The sequence below is a fragment of the Ammospiza nelsoni genome, chromosome 29, assembly GCF_027579445.1.
Source record: "Ammospiza nelsoni isolate bAmmNel1 chromosome 29, bAmmNel1.pri, whole genome shotgun sequence".
Lineage (NCBI taxonomy): Eukaryota > Metazoa > Chordata > Aves > Passeriformes > Passerellidae > Ammospiza > Ammospiza nelsoni.
In genome coordinates this window covers 2,179,802-2,204,358 of record NC_080661.1, presented here as the reverse complement: position 1 = coordinate 2,204,358, position 24,557 = coordinate 2,179,802, and the positions used below count along the sequence as shown (strand labels likewise).

The following is a 24,557-nucleotide window of genomic DNA, read 5'->3' as shown; positions in this document are numbered from 1 at the left end:
GGGGCACACAGAGCCTTCCATATCTACTGCTTTGTCCCCACTAAAGAGTGGATTTTCCTAGAGAAATACCTGGAGAATGGGAAGGATGAAGAGCAAATCATTCCCTGCCAGTGGATGCTGTGCTTGTTGCAAACACGAGTTACATCTGGTAGGAGTCCTTGCTGTCAACCCTCAGGGATTCCAGGCTGAGATCAGCTCAGCTCTGTCATTTGCCAGGGGAATGAGGATCAGACTCCACCACACCTCCAGAGCTGGGGATGAGTGGGTTGAATCACATCCAGAGCCAGGATGAGGAATGGGCTGTGTTTTGTCTTGCCATGCACAGCAGATATCCTAATTTAAAGCTGTGCTGTCTTCCCAGATTCTGCTTCTTCCTCTGAGAAGACCCATCCATTTTGATCCTGTTCCTTTCCACTCATCCCTCTAAAGATCTCCATTACTGGAGTAATTGGCACTATTGGATCAACTTTTGATGTGATGAGCAGTGGATTTTTGTAGTCAACATGCCAACTTAAAGTGCCACAAATAAAAGATCAATTACTTCTTTCCTGGAGAAGAAATTAAGGTAAAATCTTTCAATGTAATGGGCTGAGTGTACAAAGCTAAAGAGGTAGAAGATTTAAATCAGACTGTCTCCTGAGAGGATGTGTTTTTAATGTAAAAGTAACAAAAACAACCCAAACAGTGAGAGAGCATCACTTGAGCTGCACCTCTGTCAGTAAGGGATGGATCCCTCCTGCTCTTTCTCCTGCCTGGGGCACCTGTGTGGGGCTGATTGTCCCTGTCATTTACCTTTTGATTGCACAACCATTTCTTAGAAAACAGTTGGCTCTTCAGACCCTCCTGGGCATTCAAGTGAGTCCAGGAGATGTGGGGGTGAGCTGACAAGTGGGTTTGGATGGTCCTGGCTGTTAGGTGTTGCTATGTTTCCTGATGCTGGTCTCAAAAGCAATCCCTGGCACGCTGCTTTTGTGGAAGGCAGAAGAGCTCTGTGCTTGAAATTACCTGTTCTGGGGAAATGCAATGAATTTTCTGCTAGGAGCTGCATGTAAGCAGGGATGGAGCCTGAATTAGGGATCTGCCCTTGTGGGGATCCCTTACACTGACACAAAGCTCTCTGTGCCTTTCCAGAGGGCTGTCACCCTACAGAAACATGTCACTTCAGGGCAGGGAGGGGGATTTGACATCACAAAACATCGAGGGAAAGACATCGAGGCAAATTCTCCTTTTCTGGTCAGGAAAACCAGGGTGTGTGCCTGCTGTGTTCACGAGCAGCAAACCAATTGCTGAGGGATTTCTGCGGGGAGATTTGTGCTTTATGAAATTCCTGCCAGTGGCAGAGGGCTGGGGAGCTGGAAATGATAGCGCTGTCTTCCTCCCCTCTGCTGCTTTAATTGTTTGTAATGATTTAATAAGCAGCACTATTCTTCCCCGCAGCAAACACAGGTGGCATTTTATTACCTTTATTAGGGTCCCTGTTTGGAATTTCTTTGCTGTATTTCCTTCTTTGCAGGCTTGGTCCAAAACTTGGAGAGGTCACTGTAAGAACTGGACTTTGTGCTGTCAATATCTGAGTGTTGAGCCAGCACCAAATCCATGCAATTTTATGGGAAAGAAATAATAAGGACAAATGACATGATTTAAGCAAGGAAATGCTCTTGCCTTTGGCATTTTATGTGCACACCAGGAGAGAAAGAGCAAAGCAGGTACAAGCTCCCAGTAGTTGCAGAAAAATGAATGGAAATAACTTCCCGTTTAGGCTGGGAATCAGGAGAAAATTTATACTCATCAGAAGGGTGTTGAAGAGGAGCAGCTGCCTAGTGACAGCAGACAGGTGGAGAAGTGAAACCCCAAATTAAAGGCTTTTAATGTGGAGTTTTTTGGATGTTGGGGTCTTTAGAAGCAGATTTTGTGAGTCCCACGGGCAATGGAGGTCACTTCCCAGGGGAGCATCCCTGTCCCATGCCTGGGATCTGCGGCTCTGGTCCCACAGAGTGATTTGGGTTGTACCTGATGGCTCAGCAGAGCTTGGGGAAATGCCTCAATGTTGGTTGGATTTGAATGGCATGTGGGTCAAATCGAGTTTCTCCTCTGAGGGATGGAGTCTTGACCTCTCACAGGTTTTGCTTGAGTATTTCTTTAATCTGTCCCCCACCCCAAAACCCCCCAACAGATCCCCTTCTCCTGCCACTCTGTATCTCCCACAGCTGTGATCCTCAGGGCTTTTCCCTTACACTAAAAGAACTGGAAATCGGCTGGGTTTTGTTGCCTCTTGGCAAAAAAATTGTGTCCTATTATGCAGCTCAGGGGGAAAGAAACCTCTTCCTCCCTTCAGTCTGCTGCCACAAAGTGTTTTGTTCCTCTTTGTGAAGAACCAGGAAGAAACACTTCTTTTTAAGATGAGGGAGCCCAATTCAATTCCCTTATCATTCTGAGCAAAATAACCCAGTTATTTATGTTGAAAGTCACTCCAAAATTTTGAAGATATCTTTTTAGAAAATATTTCTCTTGGTGACTGATTATGAATGGGTATGGGAAGAAACTCTTTGCATTGAACCACTCAAAGCAGTAATTTCTTCCCAAAGAGTAGATGTAATTCCATTTTTTGGGTGAAAAAAAATAAGTAGTAGTGGACCAAAGGAGCTTCAAGCTGATCTCTATTTGCTGCCAATGACTGAATTAAATGCACAGGGTTCCTATCAGCTCTTCCAGACAAAACGTTGTATTTGGGTTATTGGAGGTTTTGTCAGAAATCTTTGTAGCATGAATAGTTCATGGACTTATCTCTGCTGGCTTCAGCCATTCTGCTGTCTATCATATCTTGCTATTATAAGGCAGCTCTTTTCATTATGTTGTCTTTTAATTCAGATATCTGAGCCTTTTTCTACTTCTAGTTCCACTTTTCAGTAGGACAAACATTTTCGGTCAATGTATTCAGTGGTGGCCACACAAGTGAAGGCAAGGAGCTGGCAGGTAATAATTTATGAAACTTTCTATAATTGGAAAAATCTCAGCATTCAATTTCCATCTCTTTAGAAATCTCTATTTCTTTTCTTGTCTCTTGTGCTCTTTGTGGCTGGTCTGAGTTTAGTGCTTGGAAATGCAATTAGATGGATTCCAATCCTTTTGAGAGAGAATAATCTTGTATACAAAGCCAAATAAATTTAACTTTTCAATATTAGAGCAGTTTGACATCCAGGTTGGGGACCTGGCAGTGGTTAGTGCCTGGCCAGCCTCAGAACACAGAGTTTGTCTGATTTAGGTCCAGCCCCTCAGGGTGCTCAGGAACAGGGGTTCCCCACAGCCCAGCGCACCCTCCTTAGCCCTGGGCTCCCAAGGGCAGAGCCATGGCTGAGGCTCTGCAGGAGCAGGCGGGCTCAGCCCTGCTCCAACATGGGATCCCATGGGACAGGGCACGTTGGGATTTGCCCCTGCAGCTACCAGGTGTGTCCAGAGAAACTGCAGGGAGGGGGTGACCTCTGTCAGTGGGACCCCTCTGTGCACAGGTGCCCCCACTCCTGGGGTGGCTGTGCCAGCTCCCCCAGGGACCTCCAGCCCTGAGAACCTGGAGCAAGTGGAAACCACAACTTTGCAAATGCTGCCTGGGCCCAATGCAAATGGTAAGAGAACGGGGGTGTGAAAAAAAAAAATTGTTTATTACAGAAGAACATCAACAACAATACAGAACACTTTAACAATGTAAGAACATTTGTAACAACAACAATCCGTAGAACGTATATACATTAGAACCTATCTAGCTAAAATATATGAAATTTGTAGAAGATAAAAAAATTCTACAAGTCTTAAGTCCTAAATCCTATTCCTAAAGACAAAAAACTGTAGAACATATGTACAAAAGGGTGGCATCTCTGTCCGGAATGTTCATCAGTGCTGGAAGAGAAGCAGGTGCTGTGGTCACTGCAGTCAGGCACAGAGGGCTCTTCCATGTGTCCCTAGGTTGGCACATGTGGGCAAAGCAGGACTCTGCTACCAGAGCTGAGCCTGGCTGGCTGTGGGATGGAGCTTGAGTGGCCCAAAGTGAGCACAGGACAGGCAGCGTGTGGCCACCAGACTCCAGTTCGTGAGGTGCCGTGTCTCTGTACAGGGACCAGCCTAGCTCCAGTCTGGCAGCAGGGGACCCACTCTGCCTGTGGGGATCACGTGCCTGTCCTGCTGCTGGCATTGGTCTTCATCCCAAAAGCATCTCCTCTTCCTCATCTTTTATATCAATGTCCATGTCCTCAATGTATTCTTCCATTTCCACTTCCATCTCCTCCTCTTCCTCATAAACATCCACTTCCATTTCCTCTTCCACATCCACCTCCATCTCTTCTTCCATATCCATATCCACCTCCATCTCTTCCTCTTCAGTCTCTTCTTCCTCCATTTCCACGTCCTCCCCTGTAGGAGTCTGGACATCCACCTCCATCTCTTCCTCTCTGTCCATGACAGCCTGCAGAGGTGGCAAAACCTCAGAGTGGGGTCCCTGTCCCACACCATCCCCACAGAGCTGCAGCCCACTCGGGTGGCTGGAGGTGTCCACCTCCATGGAAAGGCACCATACCTCCCTCAGCTGACAAATGAGACAAAGGATAAACGTGAGCATCCTGAAGTGATGGATGCCAAAATCCAGGCACTAGGGAGCTCTCAGCACTGATGGGAGTAGCAGAGGGCAGGTGACAAGAAGGGCGGCAAGAACGGTGACGAGGGTGAGCAGGAGCGCACCGAACGGTAGGCTGACACAAGGGCCAGTGGTTGAGTTGTTCTCTGTGCTGGGGGGTGGCAGTTCCAGTTGGAACGTGGGAAGTGACATCACAGAGATCCCAAGATTCCAGGGTCAACAGAAGTGGTCACTGGGGATCCCTGAATGGTTGGGCTTGAAACGGACCCTGAAGATCATCTTGTTCCAAGCTGAGCAATCTTCCCCCACACCTTGGGGGAGCCCTGTTCCCAAGGATGGGGCATGCACAGCCTCTGTGCCCAGCCTGGGCCAGTGCCTCACTGTCCTCAGTGTAAAACAGCAGCTTCCTTAGATCCAGCTCCAATCAATCGGCAGCTGAAAGCCATCCCCCTTGTCCTGTCACCACAGGCCCTGTTGAACACTCTGTCCCCTTCTTTCCTGTGGGACCCTCCCAGTCCTGCACAGCCACAGTGGGGCCTCCCAATGTCTCCTCTTTTCAGGCTGAGCATCCCCAGTGCCACTTGGACAGCAGTCAGTCAGATCAGGGGATGTCAAGGCTGAAGGGTAGCAAATAGCATCAGGAACTGAGAGATGGAAGCTTTAGACCCAGATTTGCCTCTAAATGTACAAAATTAATAACAGTGGAGGGAAAGATGGTGGAACACTTGCTCTAACTGGTGAATTTAATTTTTTTCTTCTTTTCTGTCATGCTGACGGGTTTTCTGTTTGAAAGGAAGCTTGGCACAATGTCCACTGTGTTCTCCATTTGTGAAACACCAAGCAGAGTCTGGGTGGGCTGATGATGCAGAGCAAAACCTGCAAATATACTGGTGATCCTGAGCTTGGGGGTGCAGCTAAACCCAGCCAAAAGTAATTTCTGGAAAGTCAAGCCTGGTTTACATTTTCTTGAGTTTGACTATGCCAAATTAACCAGTCATTTATAAAAAGCAAATAAAAAGCTCAAACCAAAACAGACAAAAACCCAAATAAACAAACCCATGCAAACCAACCAACCAAACAAATAAAAATCCCAAATAAAACCAAAGGGAATAAGGAGTTAGTGTTAGTTGTGAGGATATCACAGCAGGCAAATGGCTGCTTCCCACAGAATCACCATATAAAAAGCCACATAAAACAGCTGCTCCAAAATATACCCAACAGGAGAAAAATAAAAAGTGATAGATGGCAACTTTGGGGGCAGCTCCACATTAAGGTGAAGGATGAGCAGTGGTTCAGATCAGCATTCCCCACCCTCCAGGCTGCTGTTTGCTCCTGATGAAAGACCCTTGCAGGACTGTGGCCCCTCTCAGTGCAGTGTAAATCATCACCACAGCTCTCAGCTGAGCCGCTGGCATTTCCAGAGCAAGATCCAGGCACAATCCTGAGCATCTGTGGAAGGTCCTGAGCATCTTTATGCTTAGAACCACAAAACAGCTCAGGCTCTCCCTGAACTGGGTTTTCAGGGGAGGTTTCCGCATGCCTGTGAGATCTGTTCATCCCTCAACACATCTGACTTGATGTACAATGATGCATTTTTGTTCCTTCCTTGCTCCTGTGTGCCAGTGAGGAACCATCCATGTGAATGGAGGATGTTGTGCACAGGAACATTTATTCCTGGATTGCCATTTTACTTCACTGTCGCTCAGCTGAACATGGTCCTTTTCTAAGAGGGACTTAGAAGAAATGTGTGGGAATTTTGGCTCTGAGAGGAGCAGAAAGCACATTTTCTACACCCCATTCCCAGCAGATGCAGTTTCCCTGGCAGAACAGTGATTGCCATTCATCTTCCTGGGAAGATTGTGAAGACATTCAGAGATCACAGGTTCAGCTGGCCGTTGGCTTTGTGTCCCTCATTTCACATGGCCAGTTTCAAGGGCCATTAAAAGAGGCTCATGTTTGCCTTGCTACCCAGAAGTGCTGTAGTTATTTCCAGGAGAAAACAAAAAATTGATTGTCCTCTGGTGTGGTAGAAATCCCACCACAATTGTGACTCTGAGAGCAAAGACAGCCTGTGCTTTTTGGGGCTGTAACAGCTGAGAGTGTGGCAGAGCAGTTTTTATATTATTTTTAGAGTGCTGAAAACATTGTTCCCAAAACAATCTCTCTCCCTGTCTTCTGTCATAAACTGTGGAACAGAGAAAATGGAAAGGAGCAGAGGTTTGTTTAAATTGGCTGGGGTTTTTAAAGTCTTAAAATAGTGTCAGCTTGATGCATGATACTTTAGAAATTGGATTAGTAGCACCTATTTCATCCCACCAGAGAGGTGGGATTTAAAACTTCCAACAACAGAAACACTGGATGTGAGATAGCTCAGTTTTCCACCCCTCACACAAGTATCTTGCTGTACTATTTTAAGCAGCTCAGCCATATATATTAAAATATTGCTCCAAACAACAACAGAATGAAAATGTTCCACCAAATGGGGAAAAATAAGAAAAGTGGGCAGCAGCCCTTTCTGAAGAGCTTGTGTTGATTTTGCAAAGTTGGATGCAAACAAGGTTTGTCATATTTCTTTCCTAGAAAAATGTAGATATTTAATAGAAATCTGTGTCTGAGGCTGCTAAGCTGGGGTATGATTTTAGATCTGGGAGGAGCAAAACAGGTTCCAGAGAAGCTGTGGTTGTGTCACCTTTGGAAGTGTTCAAGGCCAAGTTGCATGGGGCTTGGAGCAATCTGGTCTAGGGGAAGTGTCCTGAGTATGGTGAGTCCATGGAAAGAAACTTCTGGTTTTCCTGAGATGCTGCCTTTGCAAGGGGAGCTCACAAATACCCCACATAGTTTGAAATGCCCTGAGCAGAACCCAGCTGTGCTTTCCCACAGGTGATGAGGGATTTTCACTTGTATTTTATGGGGGATTTTCAGAGGGCAGTGCAAGAGTATCTGAGTGTATTTGACAGGCAGAGAGGGCCAGTGTGGCAGCAGCTTAATGCAATGGAGCTTTTCCTTCTGTGATCCTGTATAACCCGAGGCACTCTGGGGCTCTTGGACCTGGCAGCTGGGCAAGTTAATCATTGTAACAAGTGATAAATTAACCTGCTCCACTCTCCTCAGCATGGCTGTGATGAGCATTAAGTAAACCAGCGAGCCCTTGCCAAGATGGGAGCTTGTTCTTTGCCAGGGAGGAGGGAGTAAATATTACTTGGAGTAAATAAAGCAACTCTGCTTCCCCAGGAAGAGGAAAAGAAATAATTAAATATGTGAGTGTGGCATGGAATAATTTGCACAAGGACACATCTTGTCTGCTATGCAGGAATGTTCCCAATCAACCATGCTTCTCCTGACCTTTATTTTTCTGTATTTCTACCACATCATATAAGAGACTCTTGATTTAAAAAAACCAAAACAAACACCTTGTGTGGAGGCACTTCTTCCTTTCTTCAGTGCCTCTTTCTTTTGTTCCCTCCAGAGTTCTCACTTCATTTCTGCTGTTCCTTGGAGCACAGGCTTACCTATTTCCTGATCCCCTGGGCTTGTTTTGCCTCTGGGTGTCATGAACACTATTAATTGTGGCGTTTTTCTCTCCATCTTAAACCTGTCTCTTCAAGTGGTTTACCTTCATTGACCTGTTCGAGTGATGGATTTTTCTCACCTTTTATTACTTAGTGCTTTTTCTTCATTCTCTAAACCCAACTTCTCCCTTGCCCTGTGGCTGTTAGATGCCATTACAGGAGCATTCATTCTTTCTCTGCTGCTTGTCTGAGCTTTCACAGGGAGCTGAGAGCTCTTTGGGGTTAAACTTGACTCGCTTCAGTGCCTTCCGTGATGCTGCCTGTGTACTTGGACACTTTAAGGGAATAAAGTCTCAGTGTAGAGATTACAGCTGTGAAATAATGGCTCTTTTGAAGAAGACAAGAATGCTGTTGTCAGTCTTTCCAAGGATAAACTGAGCACCTTCTTTTGGGGAGAACCAGGCTCAGCTCAGCACAGAGGTGGCTGTTGCAGGTTCCCAGGTTTGGAGGGAAGGGTGCAGCTCCTGGGGGTGTGTTTGTGGGGGGCTGTAAGGTTTGTGTGGGGTCCCTGGAGCAGTGGGAAGACCCCACTGGGAGATGCACATCAGGAAATGGGGGCACAAAGGGCCTGAAGTGTGACCAGCTTTGGTAAAGGTTTCCATAGGAAAAAATATTTTTACTGGGATTTTGAACAATTTGAAGCTCCTTCTCATATCCTTTGCCTGATGAACATTCCCCCTCTGCAAGAGCGTTGGGAATCCTGAGGTCACACTATGAAAACCCCTGATAATTATAATTTTTTTTCTATTTTTCAATGTTGTCATCCCAGCAGGAGTCAGAGAAAGAGAACATGTGTGACCTGCCTGTCTTTGACTTCGTGACAGGAACAATGCCATGGGGAAGCTGGTCAGAGGAGCATCACTGCTCTGTCCTTAATTTTCCTGCACAACTGAGGATGATTTAAGAACCAAGGCACAGCCAAGACCTTTCCTCCTCCCGTGCTCATCAAGCAATCAGTGCCTCATCACACCTCAGCTTCAAACACTCGTTTGCATCTGGCTGACCTTGACTGCCCTCCCTGGATGGGAAGATGAAGAGGTGGAAGTGTCAAAGATTTGGATTTTATGGGTGAGTTGTGAAATAGTGGCTGGTGTGCACGAGGGCATATGTGGCCCAAAGTCCGGCTAGCTAGAGGGAAAACGGCCGACGCCCCTGCTGCATCTGAGGCCAGCCCCCCTTGGCGTCGTGGCCTCGGGCTGGGCTGGATCGCGGACTGGATTATACACGCTGGACGAGACGAGGAAAGGGAGCGACCACTTGCTGGGGGTTGAAGTCGGTTTATTGAAGGATGGCAGGTACCAACAGAGGGAGGGCAATGACCAGCAAATGGCCAGGAACAAGAGGAGAGGCAAGGTTTTAAAGGTAAGGGGTGGAGAAGGGAGGGAAACCCAGCTAGCCAATAGGAGAACATATAGGGAGGTGCATAACATAACTGACAAACAAACATATCCAATAAACATAAAGTTAAGGAGGAGCCCCGGGACCCCAGCCAACCACAACCCCCAAAGAGAAGAAAGTTCTCGAACACTGGGAGGAGTGGGGGGTGATTGACTGGGCCCAGGGAGGAGGAAAAACTTACTTATATGGTACAATAGGGGAGGAGAAGTTACATAGCTTGAGCGATTGACAGCTAAGGGGGGCAGGGGTAACCATAGTAACATAACTGCAAGGAGAGCTCTGGCGGAAAAACTGGGGAGGGAAGAACCATCATACAAGGTACAAAGGGGGAAACAATACATAAAATGGGCGAACATAAGAGAAACTTAAAAACGCATTACAACACTGGTGCAGGCTGGTTCTGTGGAAACCTCATGTGCTGTGCCATGGAGGATGAGAGTAAATGGATTAAACAGGAGATAAAAAGGGCAAGGTACCTGGTTAGCTGCTGATGAAGAAAATGTTGGGAAAAAAAAATACATGTAAGAAATATGTCAGAAATGGTCATTAACTGCCCTGCAGGGTCAGAGCTCCTTTAGTAATTGGCCATGTAGTGAATACTAGAAATTATTTAAAAAGTTCTTAAGTGACTGAGGGCTTTTAGTGAATGGTTGGGGGAAAAAAAGGAATAATGTTTCTGGCAGAACTTTTATTATAAATTAAGCATCATCCTCTTTCTGAGATAACAGCTGCTTTGATTAAACGGAAATATCCCATGGAGGTCTGGGGTAAGTCAGTGGTCAAAGCCACAATGGTGGCCAGGTGGAAGGGGGTCCAACCGAAGAGGAACACAGCCAGGACTATCAAGACCATGATGGTGACTTTCTTCTTGGCTTTGTCCAGGGCTCTGGCATTGGAGTTCAGGTGCATGTTCCTCAGCTTGAAGAGCATCATGGTGTACAGGATGCAGATGGTGGATACTGGAATGGCAAAGCCAAGGATGCGGGGAAAAGGAATCTTGTGATTTCAATGGGGACCAATAGAGGAATCTTTGGTGCATGTCCCTCCCCTTGATGGCATGCCATGCCTTTTGATGGCTTTGACTTTGGGAAAGATTTTTATCTTGTTTTGGTTGTTTTCTGAAGTGTCCATGCCATGTCCCTCACATCTTGCCCCCTAAGTTGTGTCTTCCTTCTTGACTTTTTCCCCTGCTTTTGCAACATCTGTGAGCTTAGTTTTGGCATGTTTTGGTCCTTTGCAATGCAGCTGATTTCCTCACAGCATATTTTTTGAACACACTAAAATTCCCGATTTTCTGCTTTTTTATATTGCATTTCATTTGAACCTATCTCCTTTCCAAGTGTTTGTAAGCCTTTCTTTTGGGATTCGCAAGATTACTTTTCCCTTCCCGAAATTTCCTTTCGGAAAGGGAAAAGGAGTCTTGCGATTTCAATGGGGACCAATAGAGGAATCTTTGGTGCATGTCCCTGCCCTTGATGGCATGCCATGCCTTTTGATGGCTTTGACTTTGGGAAAGATTTTTTCTTTTTTTTGGTTGTTTTCTGAAGTGTCCATGCCATGTCCCTCATATATTGCTCCCTAAGTTGTGTCATCATTCTTGACATTTATCCCCTGCTTTTGCAACATCTGTGAGCTTAGTTTTGGCATGTTTTGGTCCTTTGCACTGCACCTGATATAATCCTGGGCCATTTTCTTAGAGTCACTAAATTTCCCAAATTTTCTTTTTCTCTCCTCCAATTGCACTTCCTTTGATGGTGTCTCCATTCCAGCATGTTTGTAGGTCCTTCTTTTCTGTTTTGGCCTTCAGTAGGGATCAATTTTAGCAAGCTTTGCTGCATGTGCCTGCACTTGCTGGCGTATGGCCTGCCTGCAATTGATGGCTTTGATTTTTGCAAATATTTTTTTCTTTTTTTGTTTGTTTTCTGAAGTGTCCATGCCATGTCCCTCATATCTTGCCCCCTAAGTTGTCTTCCTCCTTGACTTTTTCCTCTGCTTTTCCAACAGCTGTGAACTTAGTTTTGGCATGTTTTGGTCCTTTGCAATGCAGCTGATTTCTTCACAGCATATTTTTTGAAGACACTAAAATTCCCGATTTTCTGCTTTTCTCAATTGCATTTCATTTGAACCTATCTCCTTTCCAGAGTGTTTGTAAGCCTTTCTTTTGGGATTCGAAGATTCCTTTTACCTTCCCGAAAGGAAATGAAATATCCCTTTGGGAAGGTAAAAGGAATCTTGCGATTTCAATGGGGACCAATAGAGGAATCTTTGGTGCATGTCCCTGCCCTTGATGGCATGCCATGCCTTTTGATGGCTTTGACTTTGGGAAAGATTTTTTTTCTTTTTTTGGTTGTTTTCTAAAGTGTCCATGCCATGTCCCTCATATCTTGCCCCCTAAGTTGTCTTCCTCCTTGACTTTTTCCTCTGCTTTTCCAACAGCTGTGAACTTAGTTTTGGCATGTTTTGGTCCTTTGCAATGCAGCTGATTTCTTCACAGCATATTTTTTGAAGACACTAAAATTCCCGATTTTCTGCTTTTCTCAATTGCATTTCATTTGAACCTATCTCCTTTCCAGAGTGTTTGTAAGCCTTTCTTTTGGGATTCGAAGATTCCTTTTACCTTCCCGAAAGGAAATGAAATATCCCTTTGGGAAGGTAAAAGGAATCTTGCGATTTCAATGGGGACCAATAGAGGAATCTTTGGTGCATGTCCCTGCCCTTGATGGCATGCCATGCCTTTTGATGGCTTTGACTTTGGGAAAGATTTTTTTTCTTTTTTTGGTTGTTTTCTAAAGTGTCCATGCCATGTCCCTCATATCTTGCCCCCTAAGTTGTCTTCCTCCTTGACTTTTTCCTCTGCTTTTCCAACAGCTGTGAACTTAGTTTTGGCATGTTTTGGTCCTTTGCAATGCAGCTGATTTCTTCACAGCATATTTTTTGAAGACACTAAAATTCCCGATTTTCTGCTTTTCTCAATTGCATTTCATTTGAACCTATCTCCTTTCCAGAGTGTTTGTAAGCCTTTCTTTTGGGATTCGAAGATTCCTTTTACCTTCCCGAAAGGAAATGAAATATCCCTTTGGGAAGGTAAAAGGAATCTTGCGATTTCAATGGGGACCAATAGAGGAATCTTTGGTGCATGTCCCTGCCCTTGATGGCATGCCATGCCTTTTGATGGCTTTGACTTTGGGAAAGATTTTTTTTCTTTTTTTGGTTGTTTTCTAAAGTGTCCATGCCATGTCCCTCATATCTTGCTCCCTAAGTTGTGTCTTCCTCCTTGACTTTTCCCCTGCTTTTGCAACATCTGTGAGCTTAGTTTTGGCATGTCGGCCCCTGCCAGGCTGCTGAGCAGGGACGAGGAGGCAATGAGGCCCCAGGCCTGCAAGGGTCACTTGTCCCCTCATGGCCGCAGGCCCTGGGCCAGGAGCCATGGCCAAAGTGCTGCCCATGTTGGCTCTGGCAGGGCTGTCTTGCAGCTGCTGCCCATCCCTGTTCCCTGTGCAGCCCAGGCTGTCCCACGGTGTCCCTGCCCTGCGCCTCTGTCCCTGTCACTCCTAGCTTTATGTTCCTAATATATTTGGTACTCTTTAACTAAGGCACATGATTTCTGCTAGCTGTATTACTAACTTAGCTTCTTACCTCATTTTAAAATCTTAACTAAAATATGGAATCTCCTACTATCCCAATTCTATTCCCAGCTGGCCCCTCGACTCATCTGTGCTTTTCAATTATCCTCATTACATTTTCAGCTAAGCCCTTGATTCACCTCAGGCACATGCCCGACTGCCTCTCTCCCAGCAGCTCAGAGCTGCATTGCACAGCGCTTGCTGTGCACCACAGAGCACAAAGCAGGCCGGCCTGGTGGGCCTGAATATTTCTGCCAAACACTCTGCATCTCACACCTTTGCTCTGGCTCACTGCAGAACTGCAGGGTTGCAGGCGCTTCCTCCCAGAGCTGCGTGAGGCGCTGGCTCCTGCAGATGGGCCCTGCCAAGCTGTCCCTGCCTCACGCTGGCCTCGCTTCCCCTGGCATGAATGCCAGGCCTGAAGGAGCTGCCCTGTGCTCCAGCCTGCCGAGCAGCCCGGCTCCCTGCCCCGGTGCCCAGAGTGCTGCACACACTTCTGGCCTTTGCCAGGAGTTGCAGGGCAGCCGGCAGAAGAGGAGGAATCCTCAGCCAGCCCAGCGACCCGCGGCTGACCTTGGCCTTTCTCTGCTCCTGGGCACACTCCAGACGGCCATGGCCTCCAGGCCGGGCTGTGCCCAGCACGGCTGCGCTTCCCCTCGGCAGCAGCCAGCTGCCACCTGGGCTCTGAGAGCGGAGGATTCGTCCGCTCCCAGGAAGAGGCACCCAGGGCCCGGCTGCTGCCTCTTGCAGCTCCAAGGGCCTCCTTCCAGCCTGCCTCTGCTGGGGCTCAGGCTGCTCCGGCCTCTGCTGGGGCTCTGCTGGGGCTCCAGCCCGGCCAAGGCCGGGCCCGCTCTCACCTCACAGGCGCTGACAGCTCTGCGCCACAGGAGACCTTCCCGAGCACCCTCTCTGATCTTTCTGCTTTCTCACTTGAGCAAGGCTCTCCTCCAGCCAAAGAGATTATTGCATTTAGGGATACAAATCCAAGTGGCAGGAACCCCATTGCTCTCCAGTCACAGCTGAAGGCCTGCATCTGCACAGGGTGTTTGGGCTGCCTCATTCTTCCTTTGGTTTTGCCTTCAAATCCCATTGCCCTTTCTGCCTCAACTAGAAATACCACAGCTGCGCCATAACCAGCCAGTGGGTCATATTCCAAAGGCAGTGCGGTCTGGAGAGGATGAATGAAGAAGAGGCCTCCTCACTTATGAAACCATACAAAAAAAGCCATATGTGTGACTTAGTACCAATAAAAAACAATTGGTAATTCAGAAAAAAATGTTGAATTTTCTGAAGGGGTCAGAAGGAGGTGAATCTTCCAAGTGAGTTGATGTTTCAGAAACTTTATTAATTACAACTCTAATCTATAATTCTATGCTACAAATCTCTTTAGCAACCCTACTCTACACTCCAACTCTAAATTGGTAACAGAGATAACATCTTGACATGATTGCTATGTTCTCGTCTCCTAGGGTTAGGGTTAGGCTTAGGCTTAGGCTTAGGTTTAGGCTTAGGTTTAGGCTTAGGCTTAGGCTTAGGCTTAGATTTAGGTTCAGGTTTGGGTTTAGGTTTAGGTTTTGGCTTAGGCTTAGGATTGGGGTTAGGGAAAGGGTAAGGGAAAGGGTAAGGGATAGAGATAGGGATAGGGTTAGGGTTTGGGTTAGCATTTAAGGTTAGGGTTAGGTTTTAGGTTTAGAGTTTAGGGTTAGGATTATTCGTCTTCTTCACTGAGTTGATGACTTGTGCCAGGATGAATGGTGGCTTGGCTGAAGTTACAAATGGATGCTGTCCACCGGAAAAAAAAAATACAACAAAGAACAGTGAACCATTACTTTCCAAGCTCATTGCTTCAGGGACTCAATCAGGATACATCAAGTTCCTGGAAAGACCCAGAAAGAGGAGCAATGGGACCATCTGCTCCCCAGTCATCCCCAATGTGCAAGACCTTGCCATCACAGGCAAACCTGGCCCAGAATCCCACTCATCTGTTTATTGTGATGTCTTCATCATGCTGGGATTTTTGCCCTGCAAGTGCTCTAGAAATGGCGCTTTCTGTCCCTGGGTTTTCTTCCTTTCAGGAAACTCCAATGACTCACATAGGTCCCTGCCTTTGAAAGACAGGCACTGTGCTGATTCCCACAGGGACAGAAAGCAGTGTCTGCCTTTCCATGCCCTGCCCCTCGTGTGCTGGATGGCACCTTCCTTCCCAGCAGGGCCAGCCCAAGTGGCACTGGGCCCTGCAGTTCCCTCTCTGCCACACAACCCGGCAGTAACCCTGGCACAGTTCCCGTCTGCTTGAGCGTGCCAGGCAGCAGATGGGGCTGGGACAAGTCCCTCCCAGCTGTCCCTGTTTGCATGGCAGAAACCTCTGAGGGTGGGCTGGGGGGCACAAACCAGGGCCCCTCAGAGGCTCACAGTGAGCCCCCCACAGCCCCTTCTGCCCACAGCCAAATCTCTGACCCCTCGGCTGGGACTGGCTTCCTTGGGTTCCTCCACCACCATTTCATGTCTCTGTACCCTGCATTGCTCTACTTCAATTCTTTTGCCATTAGATAAAACTGAACACTCCACCAAATCACAAAAGAGGGCAACAGACACAGTCAGAGGACAGAGCACCTCTCCTCACAGGAAATGCAGAGGGAGCTGGAGTTATTCAGTTTTGTGAAGGACAGGCCCCAGGGAGACTTTATTGCCACTTTCCAAGACTTCAGAGTGGCTTTGAAGAAAGTGGGGGACATCTTTTTCAACAGGGCCAGTTACAATAGGATATGGACAAATATTTTTAAACACTAAGGGCGTCTAATCAGACTAGGTCTAAGGAAGAACTTGTTTACTCGGAGCATGGTGCCACCCTGGCACAGCTTGCCCCAAGAGCTTGTAGGTGCCCCATCCCTGCAACCATTCCGGCTCCGGTGGCAAAGGGCTCTGAGCAACCCGATCTCTTTAAAGATGTCCCTGCTCACTGTAGGACACTTGCACCAGAGGACATTTACAGGGCCCTGCCAGCCCAGCCCAGTCTAGGATTCCTCACCATTTTCATTTGAAGAGCAGCAAGAGTGGAGGTGAGGAGGAAGGGGACTCATCTGCTGCCTTGGGCTTGAGTGGAGGAGGAGCCCATCCCTCAGAGCCTGTTTCACCTGCAGCCTCTTCACATTTTACCTGCAGGAGCTCCTTGGCAGACCAGCGCTGCTCCTCGTCTGTCTGCAGGCAGCAGCTCAGGAAGTCACGCAGCAAAGCCGAGAGGAGCTTGGGCTGCCGCAGCTGTGGAGTCCCTACTGTGGCTATCAGGTATGTAGCCTGGAGAGAAAGGAGACACCAGGATCCACCTCCTTCTTTCACATCTCTAAGGCTCTCCCAGATCCCTTTGTTTAACCTCTGTTCTTCAGTGGCAGTTTCTGCCCTGGCACAGACCCAGAGATGACTTTCCTTTACCAACCAAAAACCCAAACCCCGATGCAGCCACAGCTTTTCCACCATCCTGCAGATCTTGCCTTGGCAGCTGATTTCATTGCTTGACCTAGTTAGTGGGAACTACATCAGCAAAAGGACATTTGCTTCTCTGAGGATTCATGCCAGCTTGAGATGGTTTTTGGAAGAGGGACTTTGCTACACTAGCTAATTTGAAGGGTTAGTACATGAAAGGCATCTCTGTGGTGCTTGTTGGTCCTTTAAGAGCACGTGCCCTAGAACAAAACTCATCAAGCTTTTTGTGCTGTTCTTGAAAACAATGGGAATTGGAAGAAAAGAAAGAAAATCCATCAGTTAATACCCAGGTAGGGAAACAAACATTTACAATCTCCTCTTCAACACAGACACATTAAGATGCCTGCACAAATGTATTGGGATGAAAATGCCTGCTTGGGCACACAGGAGCCACTTGCAGCTCTGTCTCTCAGCAGTCTGAAAATTTCAGCTTCCCATTTTTGCAGCAAAAGAAAAATTGTCTAGGTCAGAAGAAGGAGAGGTTCCATCCCTATGGACACCCTCCAGTCATTTGGCTGCTCAAGTCAATGCATTAATGGAAGGCCCATCCCAGAAAGTGCCAGGAAACAAACAGGAGGTTTTGGCAGGCTCTCCACATCACCAGGCTCTGGCTTGGTGACGTGCAGAATGTTGCTTGGGCTAGGAGAGAAACACGGTCACTGAGTGTTTCAGCAGCACTGCACAAGAAGCAGAAGAGACTCTGTGCATTACACCCTCATGCCCATGTTTTCCAGTGAGAAGAAACTGCACATGGGGTTAGGTTCCTCTCTAAAGACCACGGTTTTAGAAACTTTGTTGGTTTTGGGTTTCCTTCCTTCATTTCTGGAAAGATAACAACACTTTTAAGATGCTTTTTTCCTGTTATTAAGGCCATCTACACAGACAAAAGAACTGGAACCACTAACCCAAAGGAAAGTGTTGAGTGAGAATGGAGTTTGTTTGGAGTTTGTTTGCATGTGGTAAGGCTTGAGTTCCCCCACTGATGCAACCAAAAGTCCAGCAGATGCTGATGTGTTGCAGGGACATTTGTAGGAGGGGACCTTGGTGGAAGTAGTTCCAGCAGATGGCAATGGGATTTTGTCCAGTGGCACACAGGACATGGGACAGGTGAGAAAGACAGTGGGATTAGTGAGTATTTGCTCCTTACCGTGCCAGAACTTTCGCCCAAGTAAGGAGGTTCTTGTTCTATCATTTCAATTCCCACAATTCCAAAAGACCATATGTCCACTTTGGGGCCATATGGTTGACCTGTCACCACTTCAGGCGCCATCCACCAAGGAGTCCCGGTTAGCGAGCACCGTCTGCTCTGCTCAGGGGTGAGCTGAGTAGCGAGGCCAAAATCAGCTGAGGAGAAAACAAAATACTGGTTTTATCTGAATTCTGTGCAATTAGGAAAGCAAGCAAAAGAATTCCCCAGCAGAAGTTTGAAATTGCTCTGTTGAATCTCCTGGCATTGGCGACTTTGAAAATCCCCCCATGTTTTACACTGCCTCTAGCAGTGGCTTTTGTTCTTTGGAAACTTTAGACTTGTAACTCCCTCCCTCTGGAAGGGACCTACACAGAGCAAGGCCACTCTTGACTGCTTGTGGCTCCTTCTACCTCTGTGCACGTTGCAACTGTGCCCTCAGCTCGCAGCAGGGGTCCCTGCACTGCCACCAGCACCATTTTTGGGGAGCTGGCAGTCACGCCAAGCAGCCACACACCCACATCCCTGGAACGCTGCACCTGACCAAGAATATACTGACCCAGTTTGACAGAACCATCGGTTCTGAGAAGGATGTTGTCACTCTTCATGTCTCGATGGATCACATAGTTTGAATGAAGAAAATTCAGTCCTTGCAGGCACTGAGCGAGAGCGAGAAAACAGAAACAGAAGGGCAAAAATGAGTGATGTGATTTCATCACACAAGAAAGGAAACAAAGAATCTAAAAGATTCCCTCTCCAGGGGAATGGGGAGTAATGGCAGAACAGTAATGGCCACTGAGAGGAAGAGCTTGCTGCTCCAACACTTGCAGAGCAGGACCTTTCTGAGGAAAGGCACGTCAGCTTTTGAAAGAGCAACAGCACCTGCTGTTGTAGGCTGTCCCCTGCCAACCAGTCAGGATGACTCCTGCTGCAGGGCATGTGCTCAGAAGCAAAGAGCATTCTGGCTGCACTCCTATCCTTTTTAGCTGAGCACTGAGAGAAACGAGTCTCTCTCTTCTTTCTTTGCTGTTTGTTTCAAATCCTGCCACCAGCACCTTTGCTTTTACAGGCAAGGAATGCAGTGAAAACAGACTCCAGGCAAACATTTAGAGAGGCAAGGTGGAGAACAGCAAATACAAATACAAGAGACAGAGCGAGAATACAACAGCAGGAGATAGGTAAGAGTACTGGCACTGAGTACAGGGAGTGCAGGGGCACTGGCAGGCCTTTCACTTGAGATGCTTTTACTTGCCCATAGCATACCAGCAACACAGAAACAAAGCTCGGCACAGGAAACCTCTCCTGTTCTGAGCCCCTGTTTCCCAGAAAATCCTGCCCAAGCCCTTGGAAACACAGCTGGGATTGCTGACCTCCCGACTGATGGCTGCCATCTCATCTTCAGACAGGCAGGTCTGGCTGACGATGTCGCTCAGGACACCTCCATCCATGTACTCTATAACCAGCAAGAGTTCCTCGCCCAGAAGGTAGCTGAAAGAAGGAAACAAGGGGGTAGAGATGAACATGCATGGCTATGTTGATTTTTAGCTTCCAGGTTTCTTATTTCCAGATGCCTTTGTGACAAGGACAGAATCAAAGGAATAGACATTCCCTCTTGGCTGTGCATTATTTGCAATCTGTGCAGTCTCATAGAGAAAGACACATCTGTGAAAAAGGAGATGTCTTAGATGGGCAGCAAATGAAAAGTGCAGTTTAGAAACAGCCCAGATAAAAAACATGTCAGGCATGGTGTTTCTGGAAATAAGCACCTAGTCTTCCTGGCATGCATAGCAATGGCAAAGAGGGGCAACAATCCAAGGGAAATCCACTTTAGGATGGTTCATCTGCACTTAAGAAACTTTAAAAAATCAATCCCAAATAAATGTGGAGGCAGTGAACTTTGAGGCTATTGAGTTAGGAAGATACAGCTGATCCAGGTTTTGAATCATTTTGTGAGTAATTATCAAATTAGGTGTGCCAGGGAAGACTCATGCAGACAAGATGCACTCTCTTCTCATCCATTGGAGATGAGTAGAGAAATATGAATAAATAAAAATTAACAGCTTTACTTGCTGCCACTGACTAAAGTGGGTTTTGAACCTCTCATGTTTGCTTTATGTAAACACACATCCATGGGATAAGACCATGACCTCTCACCTGTCTAAATAATTCACAACATTGGGACTCCTATACCTCTTCATGATCATTATTTCATTAAAGGTTAGCTCCTTCCTCCTCACTCCTTGAAGATTTATTTTTTTTATTGCCACCTAAAATGACATTGAAAATCAGTAACTTGAGAGGTTGGTGGCACGAGACCACAAGGCACGTGGAGCGAGTGATTTTGCAATGACACAGCTGAGCTGTGCCAAACTGCCTTGTGATTAGGCACTGCAGTAATCAGGAACTGACATTCCAACAGCCCATTTCTCTGCTCCCTTGGGAGCCATTTACAGGACACGTGGGTCCACTGACATTTTGCCTTGACCACTTGGTAACAGCGGTGTCTCAGTTATCACCCACAAACCTCTGACCGCACTCTCTGCTGCTTTGTTTGGGACTCAGAAGAAGGAATCCATGCCTTAATACTCTGTGGGTACATCTTGTGATATGGGCAGGGCTTAGGGCTTTCAGGGACGCCTTGCAGATCTCTCCCTATGTGCAGTTCCCAAGTGCAGCACTGCAGGTGGCTAAGGAACTACCAGTAACTTTCAGATGGATTTGCTGGCAGCCAGAAATGAGAATTCAGGACTCTGAAGCTGTAGCCCCAAAGAGCACTGAGGTGCTCGAAGGCACCACCTTTGTTTTAGCAATGGAGAGCGAGTGAGAGCGTCCTTCTCTGAAAGGAACCGCTGCCCTCCGTGCCTTCCTTCTGGCAGCTGAGGAGGACAAAGTCCCAAATGTGTTCTGTGGGCTGGCACCAGTCTGTGCTTCTTGTGCCTTTTCAGCACAGCTCTGCCCAAAGCTCCAGCCACAGCTCACACCAGAGGGGAAAGCCTTCGAGTGCAGCAGAGCCTGCAGGGGCTGTTGACATTTACCTCTCCTCCTGTGGCACTGTCGAGTGCTCTGTAAACATCTCCAAAACTCCTAGAAACAAAACAGAAGCAGAGAAAGGAGAAGCTGTTTAGATCTTGCAGTGAAAGCCAGCCCACACAGGAGATCTCTGCTGGAAGTGTCAAAACCTGCGGGATGCAGGAGGGCTCTGCCAGAAGGGAGATGATGCATTTTCCTCTCAAGTGCATGGGCACTGGGCCTGTTCCTGAAGCACTGGGGTTCAATTTCTAAAGGGAGTTTAGTCTTTCCTCTTGTGTTTCACTGTCTAAACAGTGTTGTTCCTATCCTCACCACAGAGTGTTTCCCACTTCAAACCAGGGGAAAGAATTGTTCCTGGGAACTGTTATCTCACAGCTTTGATAGGGCATAGGTTGCTCTTTAAGGCAAGCAAGTTTCTTCTCTTTTCATTAGTGTGCCAGTATGACTTTGAGACATACACAAAATACTAAAGAAATTAACACAGACCTGTCCCACACTTGAGAGACAAGGAGACCTTCCAGGTCCTGTTCCTTGATGCAGGCAAGACTTCGGTAGCAAGGCATGTCTGACAATGCCTTCTGAGCCCACTCACAAATTCTGAGCAGCATTGAGAGATGGGACAATCTATCCCCAGTGTGTGATCATCTTTGCAGCTGGCCTGACTTCACGCTGGATAGACATTCCACCCCAAAAACACCTGGCCCACGGTTGTGCAGGAGTAACTGCTGTTGGACTCACCCGCTGCCAATATAATTCAGATGCGTGTATTTCATCAGGGGATTTTCAGTGTTGTTCACCATTCTCCCTGAGGGAAACAAAATGCAAGATGCTGACTTTAAAGCAGAGATCCCAGCTTCCAGGAGATACAAAAGGCAGCCCCAGCGCCTGGAGCTCTGAGCCCTTTGTGGTCAGCTGGGTAACAACAACCACAACCAGGCAGACAGCCCTGCAGCACAAGTGGCCAGCACAGAGACTGATTTGTACAGTCCTTTGAAGAGTTCTCTTGACAGGAAACAAAGCACAGGGACATACAATCCCAGGAGAGGAGGACATCTTCCCCACCTTCCAGCAGTTTGCCAAAGGAATGCCTTCCCATTTGTAAACCAGAGCAGCTCCAGCTGTAACCGATCCTGACGGGGCTTTCAGCATCAGGACCCTGACCTGTTTATGAGCAGGCTGAGCTCAAAGATGCCCCTCTCCCAGCTAAGGAAGGCTCCAGCCTCTGCAGTCCCTCCAGCCCTCAGGGACAGGGCAGCAACCACAACAAGGCTGGCAAAGCCCAAGCATGAGCACTGACAGGCACTGATGGGAAGAAGCCAGAGTGAGCCTGAGCCCCGGACAAGCTGTTGCCCCCATTCAGGACACAACAGGATGGGCTTTGAGATCAGCCACACCGAGGCACAGATCAGTGCCCTTTTTGTCCCAACTGGTGATGGCAGACACAGAATCCACTGGGCTCTGGTCTCAGCCCCACCAGGTCTCTTATCTGAGAGCACAGCACTGGCAGCTGTTACGGGCAAGAAGCAGATTCATTGGGTTGTGCTGCAGAATCACAAAGGGCTTGATGTGTTTTCCTAGAGACTGATCTGAGCAGGGCCTGGGCCAATGGGTAGGATTCTAACAGTCATGGGAAAGAGTGGGAATCAGGTATGGAAAAGTGCCATGGATCTGAGGGATATACCATGGCTGGGCTGGAGACTCTCTCCTGAGAAATGCCTGCAGTACAGTTTTATCTGATCACGCCACTTGGATGTGTCTCCTGGACACATCTTGATAACCATAAAATTAGAAGATTAAATAAAGTTTGTTATCGAAGTCTCTGTTTTTTCTTTGGGGGCACATGGAAAATACCTTGTGCTCTCTATTTGTCCTGTAACCTGATGTTCTTTCAAAGTAGTTCTAATTGACAAAAAGATAGCATTCTCTTATTGACAAAAAGATAGCATTCTCATGAAAATAAACTGCAGATGTAGTAGTGGTAACAGTAACAGTCATAAAAATGACATCAGTACAACGTGGGGTAGAAGGGCTTCTTCAGGATGGAGAAAAACACAACAAAAAACCCCCACCAAAAATGAACAACAGAAAAGCAATCCCACCCCACCCCCCCAAAAAAAAATCCCCAACCAAAAACACAAAACTCCAAAGTCAGTCCATTTCTGTGAAGTTTTTTTGCTGTGATGACTGGTTCAAAGTCAAGAGTCTAAGGAGAATTTAGGAAGCTAAAAATTCTGTTCAGTTTGGCCACTGGCACACAGGACTTGCCTAGATCATTTGCTAGGTCACAGCCTTCTGCTGATCCAAGAACAATCCCTGCTTCAGCCTTTAGCAGAGAGGGAAGCTCAGGCAAACCCAAGCCAGTCCCAGGTGCCCTCAGAGGCAGCAGGAACACCCAGAGCTCTCTCGCTGCCTCGGAGCACAGCACTGCCTCTGGGGAGTCCTAAATGGCCCTGTGACACCGAGCTCAGGAGGAGCATTTGGTACAGCTCTGCTGACACCTGCACACAACACACTGTCCCTCAGATAAGAAACAGCCCAGACGTACCCAGCAGCTCCAGGTACTCCTCCTCAATCTCCTGTTCCTGGGATGTGCCCGAGCCTGAGTTCCCAGGTTTCACAGAAGGGCTTCCTCGAGGTGATGCTGCTGCGGCAGCAGGTTCAGAGCCCATGATGTGCTGGACCTGGAGCATTTCTGGTGGGCACTGCTCCTGTGCCTCTCTCCTAACTTGGGCTCTTTCATTGCCACACATTCCCTGCAAGTCTTCGCAGGCTGCCCGGTGAGATGTCAACACTTGCACCTCAAGTCAAACAGAACAAAGCGGTCAGACACTACAGCTTGTCCCTGTCAGCCAGGAGTCATCGACTGTGAGGAAAGGCAAAGAACAGATTGACAGGGGATAAAACAGCTTGTTTCAATCCTCCATCTGGGTCACCAAGTTCCACTGTAAAAACACCTCAAGAAAAAAGGAGAGCAGGAACAGGCCAGCAGGCATCAATTTGGATGACTGCTGGCCAAAAGGCCAAAGGACAAGTTTCACTGTCCAGGGCAGATGTTGAGATTCAGCACACCAGGAAATGTCCTTCAGAGTGACTGTGATACACACACTACAGCAGCATGGCACTCAGAGGCATGGCCCCACTCCCTGCTGCTCTGCACTGGAAAGGCAAGAAGGGCAGAAACCACCAGATTGGTGACTGCAGTGGCTGCATCCCTCTTTCACTCACTTGGTTTTGCAGAGACTGACGGAAGCGATTAAGCTTCTCTCTGATGATTTTCATTTCTTCCTCCAGCCGCTTATGCCTTGCCTTGATCATACTGTGAGCTGTCTGAAGCTCTGCATCCAGCTGTTCCTTCATGTTCTCTAACAAACAAAAGAGAGGACATTTCATGAGTGGAGTGGCTGCCACTCTTTCATTCACCTGGTTTTGTTGATCGCCCCTCTGCTGATGGAGATTCTCCTCTTGAATTCTTCCCATGTCTTCCTTGTTCTTTCTCTTCACTGCCATGATGTCACTCTGAGCTTCGGGCAGCTCTGCTTGTGGCTCTGCCTTGATGTTCTGTACACACAAAAGCAGAGCAAGGGACTGAGAGCTGCCATCAGGCTCAGCTTTTTTCCTCTTGCAGCCTCCAAATCACATTTATTCAGCCC

The 24,557-nt window shown here is 47.5% G+C and overlaps 1 protein-coding gene across 1 annotated transcript; it reads right to left on the bottom strand.

Moving 5' to 3' along the window:
* Positions 1-14,698: 14,698 nt before the first annotated feature.
* LOC132085167 (serine/threonine-protein kinase PAK 1-like) lies at positions 14,699-17,972 on the bottom strand. The gene is made up of 3 exons (XM_059490540.1): positions 17,839-17,972; positions 16,368-16,505; positions 14,699-14,993 (listed from the first exon to the last, which is right to left on the bottom strand). The coding sequence occupies exons 1-3, from the start codon at positions 17,959-17,961 to the stop codon at positions 14,901-14,903; spliced, it is 354 nt and encodes a 117-aa protein (XP_059346523.1). The 5' UTR covers positions 17,962-17,972; the 3' UTR covers positions 14,699-14,900.
* Positions 17,973-24,557: the final 6,585 nt, after the last annotated feature.

What these genes read in the sequence shown, in the direction of transcription:
- LOC132085167 (XM_059490540.1), bottom strand. Translation starts at nt 17,961, where the DNA reads ATGGCGCCTGAAGTGGTGACAGGTCAACCATATGGCCCCAAAGTGGAC. An exon ending in TGGGCGAAAGTTCTGGCACG is followed by an intron (nt 16,506 to 17,838) that starts GTAAGGAGCAAA and finishes CTTTCTCTCCAG; the next exon opens with GCTACATACCTGATAGCCAC. An exon ending in CTGCCAAGGAGCTCCTGCAG is followed by an intron (nt 14,994 to 16,367) that starts GTAAAATGTGAA and finishes TCCGGTGGACAG; the next exon opens with CATCCATTTGTAACTTCAGC.